Raw genomic sequence first — 11762 nt, 5'->3', positions numbered from 1 at the left:
GGGGGGGGGGGGGGGGGGGGGGGGGGGGGGGGGTGGAGACAAAGGAGCAAAAGGCATTCCTAGGATGGGAAGGGCTATGCTAGAGGTGACAGACAGCAGCAGCCTACTTCAGAGCTCAGAGGAAATAGATAGCAGATTCGGTTAGGTCAGGGGCTGTCCCCCCATTCCCACATACACAAACACAGATGAGCAAAACTCCATTACCTACACACTTCTGGCAGAGACAGCCCTTTGTGAGAGAGAGACATTTGCCATTTTGGCAGCTCATCAGTCTAGTGAACCACTAGTTCTGTAACATTAACAGGTGATTCTCCTTCTGCCCTCCCCAACAGTGACCATCTTTCCAAGCTTTGAAAACAACATAACCTTCCCTTCTCTAGACTGAAATCCCCAGTCCATTAACTGTTCCTCTCAAGATGGTGTTAGACCCATGGTTATCTTGGTCTCTGTCTTCCAAAATGCTCCAATTTGAGAAACCACTTCCAGAAATGTCTTTTGGACAGGATCCCCTCTTTGCCACACAAGGCAACCTGGATGGTGTTTTTGCGAGTTGTCTCATGACTTGATCTGCTCAGTGCAGAGATGAGGCATGTACTTTAGACAACATTTGCTCTTTGGGAGTCCTTTTTCTACGACTCTGCTAAAGCAAGTTGCCCCCTTTCTGGAGTTCTGCATTTAATCCATCTTTTTAACATCTACATTCTGTACTTTATAGTGATTCCTATTTAAATTTTTTCTGGTCTTGGACCATCATTCTGGCCCTTTTAGATCTTTCCAAGTTTGCTTTCTACTGCCCATTTTTATTTTCTGCACATTTGATTTTTGTGTGCTGCATGCTCTCTTCTTTCATGTCATTGATAAAAAGGTTAAACAGTTTAAAGGCATGAATATAGCTTTTGTTGCCTTGGAGAAATCTTCTGACAGGTTGAGAATTTTTTTAAAATATATTTTTATTGATTTCAGAGAGGAAGTGAGAGGGAGAGAGAGATAGAAACATCAATGATGAGAGAGAATCATTGATTGGCTGCCTCCTACGTGCCCCCCACTGGGGATTGAGCCCACAACTCAAGCATGTGCCCTTGACTGGAATTGAACTGGGAACCCTTCAGTCTGCAGGCCAACACTCTATCCACTGAGCAAAACAGCTAGAGCGAGAATATTTTTTGAAACTTTTGTTGGGAGGTTTTCAGCAACTTATAAATTTATAAAACTGCACTGTCATCTAGTTTATTTCCAAATTTTATCTCTAGCCTGTATCTGTTTCCTGAACTTTGGACTTAGATTTCCAACAGCCTGTCCTACCTAGCCAATCTCACATGCCCAGAGCTAAACTACTGACCTTTTACCTCAAGCGTTCCTTTGACACTCTTCCATATAAGATATGCAGTGCATCAGGAAGCCTGTCACTCTCCATTCAGAATCTGTCCATTACATTTCTCACCATTTCACTGCCATCACTGTGGACCACACTGCCACCATTTCTTGCTGGATTACTGGAATAACTTGCTAAGTTCTCCTTAGTGTGCCCTTGATCCCCTAGAGTTTTTCTTCCTCATGGTAGCCAAAGTGATCCTGTTAAAACCCAAGTCAAATTGTGTTATAGTCCTGTTCTGGAGCCTTCTATGTTTTCCTGTCTTACTCTGAGCAAAATGTTCTTACAATGACTAATAAGGTCTGATGTGATCTGGGTCCTCATTATCTTCCTAACCTCATCTTTTTACAAGCTATCTTATGCAATGACCCTGTTTTCTCATGACGAGATTCAGGGTAAACATTTTTAACATGTACACTACATGTGAGGTTGTGTGATCTCATTGTATCACATTGGGGCATTTCTTGGCAGCCTGTGCCATTATTAGTAATGCCAGGTTTGATCACCTGGTTAAGGTGGTCATATCAGCTAGGTCTTGCCATTGTAAAGGTTATCTGTAGTCTGTTCCTTAACAGACTTTTACTCAGTGGTTTGGGCCTCCACTGATGATCCTTGCTTGAATTAATTATAAACTGGTGATTCCAAAATTCAAATAGTTTTTAAAAGTGCCAAGAGGGCTGCGGGCACCTTCATTTTGCATCCTGCTGTTGGGTGAGGTGCTGAGTTGGTATTGTTTCTAAAATTCTTATGCTAAAAATAGATACTATAAAAAAACACAAAACTTGTGGAGTCCAGATGGGCTCCTTTACTTATTCAGCTTTGCTGTGGCAGAATTCTGTAATGTAACCCATTCTGCTGGGTCTTTTTCTCCTTCAGGACGGCAAGTCCAGGACCTCGTGGAGCTTGTCTCTCTCTTTCCCACACTCGCAGGACTTGCAGGATTGCATGTTCCACCTCGCTGCCCCAGTCCCTCATTTCATGTGGAGCTGTGCCGAGAAGGCCATAGCCTTCTGAACCATTTTCAATTTCATGATTTGGAAGAGGATCTGACCCTCCGTGGTAATCCCCGTGAGTCCATTGCCTATAGCCAGTACCCCCGGCCTGCAGACTATCCTCAGTGGAATTCTGACAAGCCAAGTTTAAAAGATATAAAGTTCATGGGATATTCCATACGCACAATAGACTACAGGTATACTGTGTGGGTTAGCTTTAATCCCCATGAATTTTTGGCTAATTTTTCTGATGTCCATGCAGGGGAACTGTACTTTGTAGATTCTGACCCTTTGCAGGATCATAACATGTATAATGAAACCCAAGGTGGAGATCTTCCCCAATTGTTGACACCTTGAGTTGTGCCAACCATAGAGGGCATATATATGTAATGTGCTCCCTTCTGGCTGGTGACAGAATGAGTTAGAACTGGTTATTTTGTAATTACCCTTAATATATGAAGAGGTACCAAGGGGTATGCAATGAAAATATGCATGAATAATTTGGCCTAAAAATATATAACAGCCAAACATTTTTATTTGGTCTTTATTAATTTCTAATTGTTAATTAAACTGGGACTTGGCTGATCCTTTTCCTTCCTTTTTTTGAACAGTCATAGCTTATTTATTGAATGGATATGTACAGAGTGAGCAAACTAAAATTATTATATCTTTAGATATCAAGAACATAATAACCAAACATAGAACTATATTCAAGAAATACTTTGTTTGTGGAATTTAGTACATTTCAAAAAAGTAAGCATATATCAAATTAGGTTTAACACTAATTTCCTGGTTCTCTATAACTTAATAATTTGTCTTAGTTAGACCAATATATTAAAAGTATTATGTCAACATGTAATCCAACTTTCTTTTTAAAATGTAAAGTTAAATAACAATGCTAGATGCCAAGGTCTTAAAGTCTTATCTTAAATTTTTGTTTCTAAGATCACAAAATTTCAAAATCCAAAGATAAAATATAAATGAAGTGATTAATGTGGAATTTCTACATCAAATAATAAATAATACTTAGTAAACTAGAGGCATGAGATGTATGAGAAATTCAGTTAAATTTTTTTAGAAACTTTCTGACCCAAATAATAATTTGTTAGTAAATAATATGACCCATGAACCCAAAGGCCATCTATTCAAAGAGTGTTATTTACAATAGAAAGCATTTAAAGGAATAACTATCCATGAATTGAATCACAATCTTATTAGTGTTCTTCTTCAAGGGTGTTTTGTTGCAGACATCCATTTATCCAGGAGGCAAGAAATATTCTATTTTTAATTACTGATTAAATAAAACATTAACTTTATTAAATTCTAAATTATTTTGAGAATTGTGAAAACTTTTTATTAGTATAACATTAGGTAATTTCTAATCCGCAAGAATGTAGTTCTGTAGTCTCTAAATATGAAAGTAACCAAAAATACAGGTGGTAGTGATAAACTTAGCTTATATCATTTTAAAAAGGATGCAATATTCACAACTCGTATTTCCAACATGTTGAAGCTGAGTAATTATCATTAGTCATAACAAGAGTCAACCACTTTCTAAATAAACATCTAATGAGCCCTATATAAAAGTGAGTAATATTTAGTATTTCTGTTTGTACAAGTGCATCATTGTTTAAAGGTAAATGCTTGTAAAACAAAATACAGCAAATTAGAGTGTAGTAAATGGTAACCAAAAAAGGCAAGATATTATATTAAAAGATTACTTCAAATCAGTAAAATTTCAGAGTTTTATGATTATTTTTTACTAAATAGCCTACAATAGAGGTATATATGGTAACACAACGATCTTCTAAGTGATTAAGTGACTTAGTGTTCTGGCAACAACAATTTCTACTTCAGGAGGGAAGGCCTTATTCATCTCCCCAATTCTGAATCTCTTCTCTCTTGTGGAAGTCTCAGCTTCACATGTAGATGGTTTCCCTCAGCCTTTTCTTTTAATGCTTCATCCACTTTATGGATCTTATCACTTCCACTACGATTTTTACAATCCAGTCTGTAAATTTCTCATGACATATTTTCAGTGTATTTAGCTTTATTTCCTACTCTACAGTTTCAGTAAGTTTTAGCACAGTTTTATTTCACATTCGTTGTTGCTCCTATTGACTATGATACATACACTCATCATTTTTCTCACTTTATTTCTTGAAGCACAGTTTTATTATAAAAAAATCTCCAAATTCTGCATTTTTTTTTTGAAATCATAAGCTGAATTATGCCATTTCGGCAGTAATTTATCTGCATTACTAAAGCAACATCTGGGTCTTGCATGTTGATCTGTCTCTGCTGGAAGTGCTTCTGTCTTATCTTTGCTGCATGTGGGTGTAGCCTCAGAATACTTCAGCTCTCTTTAGGTTGTAGTTTTACTTGGCCTCCCTTTACAAATCTTTCTTTTTAGAAGTTCCGCATTTCACATTCAGTGCCATACTCTTCTAAAACATCTAACAAGTTATGGTTGCTTTTTGTTTATTTGTGATACTGAACCCAATTTAGAGCCACTTTTGTTTCCTTTTGTATGTCTCCAACATACAGTGGAATGAGCAGCCACTTCTAGTTTTTAGATATCAAAGTTGACCACATTCCTTATCTTTTCTTAGTTTAGATAAACCACATCTTTGTGTCTCACAATCTCACTGATCAGTACATCTTTTATTAATGGTTCTCCACTCGCTTTGTTTGTAGAAAGTCCCATTTCACTTGACCAGGGGTTCTTTTATACAGTTCAGTTAAAACTAGAACAAGTAATAATTTTGAATGGTCCTAATTCAGTGGCTCACAAATATGAGGGTACATCAGAGAACCACCTGAAGGGCTTGTTAAAATCCAGTGTACTGGGCCCTGCCCATAAAGGTTCTGATTTAGTGTGTCTGGGTGAGGCCGGAGAATTTGCATTTCTTGCAAATCACTCTGCAGCTCTAAAGACCACACTTTGAGAACCACTACCCCTATGTGTGTACTGTCCAGTAGGCACTTGGTACATGTGACTATTAATTTTAAATTAGTTAAAATGAAATAAACATTTCAAAAGCAGAATCTCAATTGCACTTGCCATATTTCAAGTGCTCAATAGCTACATGTGGTTGTTAGTGGTTACCATGTTGGACAACACAGATCTAGAACCTTTTTGTCATGACAGAATGTAGATTGAATGGAGCTGCTCTACGTTCATTCTGAATTTGAGCTGGATCCACGTGGTTGTTGGCAAGTTCCTCCTATGGGCTGATTCTCTACCCTGGGTTTGCCTGTGAAGCCATGTCCAGGAGTGAGTGAAGTATGTTTGGTTTAAGCATAGCATAGGGAGTTCACTCTGGCAATCAACCTCTTTTTCTCCATTACCATGGCCATCACCTCAGCCCTTCTCACCTCCTTCCCAAGTAGTTTACCCACCCCTCTTCTTTCCTCCCTCAGTTCCTAAAGAATCCATGTGTCTTCCTGAAATCCCTCTTCAATCCTGCCCTTTGAGAACACCATTAGTGCCTACTACTGGGTCTACAAAGACCTCCGCTGAGCAGTCAGAGTCTTCCCTGACTCCACAAATCCCCTTCCCTCGGTTGACCAGTTTGTATACTGGTCCCTCACTTTCCTTTGCCAATCCCTGCCTCCCCATCCACCCCTAGATTTTTCCCTCCCCCCTTCACCATCCATTCATGGTCATTCTTCACACCCTACTCCCATGCTCCCACCTACAAGAGGGTGAGGGTTTGTGACTCTCTAGACTACATCTTGGGATGAAATGAACATCACTAAAGAATCTTGTGGTCCCCTTACTTTAAAAAAGGTATTTTTTTTATTACAAAATTGTGGTAATTATTAGAAAAATTGGACAACAGAAATATAGTAAAAGGTAAGAAAATGCATCAGTATTTTACCCCAAGATAGTCACTTAATATCTTGTCTTTTTTGGGGTGTGAATTTTTACTAGTATAAGGTTGTCATCATACTATGTGCTTTATTGTACAATTTTGTATTCTTGGTTTTTTTCCACTAAGTATTATATGTGGTTACTACAGATTTTTGTAAAGATGCTTTATACTGGTGGGAATATATTTTATTGTGTAGTTTTTATCAATGTACACAACCTTCTTTCAGCTATTCAATGTTTAAGTTATTTCCAAATTTTTAGTATTGCAAATAATGCTGTGATTAACAACTTTTTGAATAAAATTTTTATGTATTTCAAATTACTCTCTTAGGGTAGTCTTTCAGTGCCACATTGTCAAAAGCTTCTCTATTTTGCTACTCTTCCCACTCTCCTGTTACCTTAGGGCAGTGAAGCTAACAATAAAAAAATAAGCATACAAATAAAAACCATGAAATCAACAAAACCCCCAAACACCCACCCCTAATGATAACAGATAAAAGTGGTATTTTATTTTACCTTCTAATTCTTTGCTCATTAAAGACTTTGATCATGTTCTCTCTGTACGATTGTTGGACATCTGTATTTCTAGTATGTGAAGCTGCCTTTTAAATTTGGTTTTGGGTTTCACTTTTTAAGTAATTAAACAAATTGTTCTTTTCCTATGTGATTTTTCCCTGTCTTTTCCTGTTAAACCTGGAGACCTCTCTCATTCTGGAGATTGAATAAATATTCATATTCCTTTGATTTTTTGTGGTTTGGTTTTATACTTGATTTATCCTGTTTCTTCACCGCATTATCAAAGTAACACATGCTCATTGTGGAAAATGGTGATGATGAAATGAAGCCCACCTTCAAGAATATAGCCACTGTTGACATGTGCATTTTTTTCCATTTTCCCCCCACATACATATGTACAGATACAGACATTTTTATCTTTACATAGCTGAAATTTTACTACATACAATCCTGTATCCTGCTTTTTTTAAATCTAAAATAACATTAACATGGTTTTTCATGTCATTTACAATTCTTGGTTAGCAGTTGTAATGACTACACCACCCTTCCTATACTAATCTTTCAACTGAAATTCTCAAATTTTTGTATGCATTTTTAAAAGTGGTAAATACATGTAACAGAAAATTTACCATCTTAAACATTACTAAATGTGCAGTTCTGTGGCAATAAGTACACTCACATTGTTGTGCTACAGTCACCTCTACCCATCCACAGAACTCTTATCTTCTTGCCAAACTGAAACTCTGTTCGCATTAAACACTAACTTCCCATTCTTCTTCTCCCTCTAATGCTTGGCTCCCACCATTCTATTTTCTGTCCCAATGAATTTCATCACCCTAGGAACCTCATATATGTGGAATCATGCAGTATTTGTCCTTTTGTGTCTGGTTTATTTTACTTAGAATAATATTTTAAAGTTCATTCATGTTGTAGCATATTGCAGAATTTCCTTCTTTTTAAAGGCTGATATTACATTGTATGGATAGGCCACATTTTGTTTATCCATTCATCACTTGATGGACACTTAGTTTGTTTCTACCTTTTGGCTATTGCAAATATTATTGCTATGATCATGGCTATACAACTATCTGAGTCTCTTCTTTTAATTCTTTTGGGTATATGCCCAGCCTACATTCATCTTTAATCACTTAAAAATGTTGGGTGTGTGCTGAGAGATGAGCAAGGTGACTCGGAAGGAGCCTCACCCAGTCTACAGAGGGCACAATTTCTCTGAACGATGACAAGGGCTGGCTCTTACCCCAACTAGGACTAACCTCACTGATGCCTGCCAGGTTCCCAACTCACCATGTGAGGGGCTTTGGGTATAAATTCACAAATTGGGCTCTGCCCCTTCTCCTTGCCCAAGTCCAACCTGAAGTTATAGCTCCTCTGAGGAGTCTCTTGAATTCTGGCCTCGGATCTAGTGTTGAAATAGAACCCAGTCACCCCCTTTGACCTCCACCCATTTTCTTTGTTGGCTTTAGGTGTAGCCTGTTGTGGTTTAGCCTGCTGTCAGCCTAGTCTCTCCCTATCCCAATGCACTTGGTGTCCCCTTGACACTTCTGGGCAAGCTCTCTTCTGCTCATGAGAACTTGAAGCTGAGAGAAATGTCACTAATTGGTGGCCTTGGATTGCCCATAGTGTTGCCATGATGGGTAAGAGCCCTCTATGCTCTCTGGACTTGCCTTACCCATGCTACTGAAGCTCCTGCTGGCATCCCTGTCCATTTGCCCACCTGGTGGGGTAGGTGCCACTTTCCTCTCGAGTGTTTGCTGAAATATCGGCAGTCTTATGTGGGGATCCCACCTTCAAGGGCTTTTCTTTCTAACAGAGTTTGCTGGCTGTTATTCCATGTCCCAATCAAGATCACTGGCAACCAATGGTGCTAATCTTGGAAAGATGCCCTTGTTTGACTCTGGATTCCTAGGTCTCTGATGGTGTGCCCAGACTGGAGAAAACAAACATGTCTTGGATTGGCTCTGGGTGAGGTGTCTGGAAACCACTTGCAGGTGCCTGCACAGAATCACGTGGCAAAGCCCAAGCTGGAGGAGCAGTGCACCATTGCCAGCAGGGAAAAAAAGGCTCTAGGTCTAGTGTATTTGTCACCTACTAGGAAGCCAGAGTTAGGATGTGGGCAAAGAGAGGAGCAAAGGCCAGTGGTAAACTGCTTTTGTTTTATTGTATCTGTAAAATTCAAGAACCATTGATTTATGTTGGTAAGATGGTTGGAGCAGGATTGAGGCTGACCTTTACATAGCCTTTGCCTTAAATTATCATAATTTTGTGTGTTTTAGAAAGAAACTTTTGCAGGTGATTTATATTTAAAACTAATCATCTACTTAATAGGTTTTATGAATTTTATCTCTTCCAGGCTATTAAAAAGGTTCCCTTGTATTTGTGTTAAGGATAGCATGAGTTATTCTATAATTAAATCATAGTAAATTTGCCATTGTCATTGTGTGTGCAATTCTTGCTGCTGTTTTGGGACTGCTTGATGCTGCCTTAAAATAAGTGAAGCCATTTAACAAATATTGATACTGCAGTACAGGTTTGTTCCCTTCCAGTATTCAAAATGTTCCCACGTATGAGGACAGGGCAAGTGTGGTGTGGGTTTTGCAAAGGAGTCGAATTCTTTCTTGATGGTAGGGGTGAGCTGCTCTTGAGTGTAGCAGTTTCTTTTTGGGCAGTGATATTTCTCCCAGCTTGCCCTGAAGTTAGAAACTCCCCAGAAAGAAGGAAGTGGGGTGATCAATAAAGTGGGCCTTTGTTTAAGGAAACCAGATGTGCAATAGCAACCACTTAAAAGAGGGCTTACTTGTCTTCTTGAAGGAAATGTGTGAGTTCCTGGGGTTCCAACTGGAAAAGTCACTACTTGGTGTCTTGACTTAAATGTGCTTTGATGAACCTTGACTTATCTTTTTCCAACTTTCCTTATGGATGACTTTTAGTGAATATACATCATAAATTACCAAATGGGTCAGGGCAGGCTAGAAGGATTGGATGAATCAAAGCAGGTGAAGCATATCCAGTGTATTTATTTACTGGCTTCTTTATTGTATCTAGATAATATATGTACTCAGTACAAAGTTTGAACGGCACACACATGTCCCTAGCTACCCTGCTGTCTTCAGAGGCATGCAAAGTTACCAGTTTCATGTGAATTGGAGAAGTTTGAGAAGGATAGATGTAGGCAAAACAGGTGGGCCTCAGAACCAAGGAGCTAGAAAGGGTGACCCAAGGGATCAGTGTCATACATGCAAACCTTTAGCATTTTGGTCAATAGCTTAGTATGGAGACTTAGTGTGATATGGTGCCAGGAAGGAATGTTGGGCTACATAAATGGATATTCTGGAGGAGGGAGGTGGTCAGCTCTTCTTCCTACACAGTTAGCCAGCACCTGGAGAATTGTGTTTACCCAAGGACCCAGAGTTGTCATAGAAATGTGGACAAACAAGAGACCCAACATGGCATGTGAAGAACAGCCTAAGGAGGAATGTTCAACTTGGGAAGAAAAACATGGGAGCATGTGGGGGATGATGGGAGAAAGAGCATGGTGCTATCTTGAAATCTCTTCAGAACCATCATAGGCAAGAGAGATTGGACATGCTCTCTAATGGCCCCAAGGAAAGAACCAGCACCAGAGGCTGAAGGAGACAGATGGCAGTTGAGTGAAACTTTGAGCTTTAACAGCAGCTCATGGTTGGAAGACTCTGTTCCTAGTTGTGGTGAGCTCTCTGCCACCTGAGATACATAAATGACATCTAGGCTGGTGATTCTCAACAGGGACAATATCTCAACTTCGTTTTAATTGTCACAATTGGGGGCAGTGCTATTGGCATTGAGTTGGGGAGAGGCCAGGGGTGATAGAAAGCATACACAGGATAGCCCCCACAACAAATCTATCTGGCCCCAAATGGCAATAGAGCCTAGGTCAAGAAACTCTGACACAGGCAATTATTTGACAGAGTAGGACTAATTACTAAAACCCCTTCTGTCTCTGAGACTCATGATTTGGGGAATACACACTCAATTACTAAAATAATGTGTTGACTATATAAAACGAGTATTCCTTTGCACATAGCCTTGAAAAATCTTTAAGGAGGACAAGGAGCTTTCAAATAAAGATAAAGATTTTAAAACAATAAAAAAAGTTTCTATAGTAGTAGTTGATTGGATTTTTCCTTTCTTCCTGTCCAGAGAGAATCTCCCATCTCAGTTTCTTCTCTGATAGAAGAGGAGTTATGTATACTCAGTAATTTCTTTTAAAATATAATATTGGATTCTTCACATAATTACAATAGTATTTACATATTCATCACAGAAAAATATTAGAAGACAAAGACAACAATCTAACACCACTGTTAACCTGGCATAGCCTTTCCTTTGTGTATACAATTTTACATTCTGTCAGTTTTTCTACATCCTATTTTACAATCTGCTTTTAATGCTGCACAATTTCTAAGGGGTTCTCAACTCTGACTTTCTATGACATGCAAATATGAAGCATTTGCATGTGAGCATGTGATACTGTTTTCTGTAGGACAAAACCAGTTTCCTTCCTCTCCCATGAGAACTTACAAATGTGAATATTTTTATAAAGTTTAACACCAAGACTGCTGCTCTTCCCAGCCTTGACCTTCATGACTCTGATAGCTGCAGATGCCTGGAAAGCCCTGCAACCCCCTGAGGTGTAGACATCCACCAAAAGATCAGGTGGATTTCACCTCCTTCAGTATATCCTGAATCCGTCCAGACATTTATCTCTACTTATATCATTCCATGCCACCATCTCCTATTGCTTGGACACCTGACCATTTCCTAGGGGGTCTTTCACTCCTGCTGCATTGCAGTCCAGTTTGCACAGTTCTGAAGATGATCTTTGCAAAATGCAAATCTAATCATACATGCCCCACCCCCAAATACAGTGTTTAATGGCTTCCCATTGAAATGACAACAAGCAGAAAACACTTTAACCTGGCCTTTGTGTATACCCTTCGTGATTTGG

The 11762-nt window shown here is 39.0% G+C and overlaps 1 protein-coding gene across 2 annotated transcripts in view; it reads left to right on the top strand.

Moving 5' to 3' along the window:
* IDS (iduronate 2-sulfatase) overlaps nucleotides 1-6985 on the top strand; it is a 24762-nt gene extending 17777 nt beyond the window's left edge. For both annotated transcript variants that reach the window (XM_005871573.2, XM_005871572.2), the window contains exon 9: nucleotides 2249-6985. In XM_005871573.2, coding sequence (XP_005871635.1) covers nucleotides 2249-2721 — 473 coding nt within the window. In that variant the 3' untranslated portion in view covers nucleotides 2722-6985. The remainder of the gene's footprint in view (nucleotides 1-2248) is intronic.
* The last annotated feature ends 4777 nt before the right edge of the window (nucleotides 6986-11762 follow it).

The sequence above is a fragment of the Myotis brandtii genome, unplaced genomic scaffold (assembly GCF_000412655.1).
Source record: "Myotis brandtii unplaced genomic scaffold, ASM41265v1 scaffold345, whole genome shotgun sequence".
NCBI lineage: Eukaryota > Metazoa > Chordata > Mammalia > Chiroptera > Vespertilionidae > Myotis > Myotis brandtii.
Note: the sequence above shows the minus strand (reverse complement) of the source record. Positions and strands in the feature narration are given on the sequence as shown.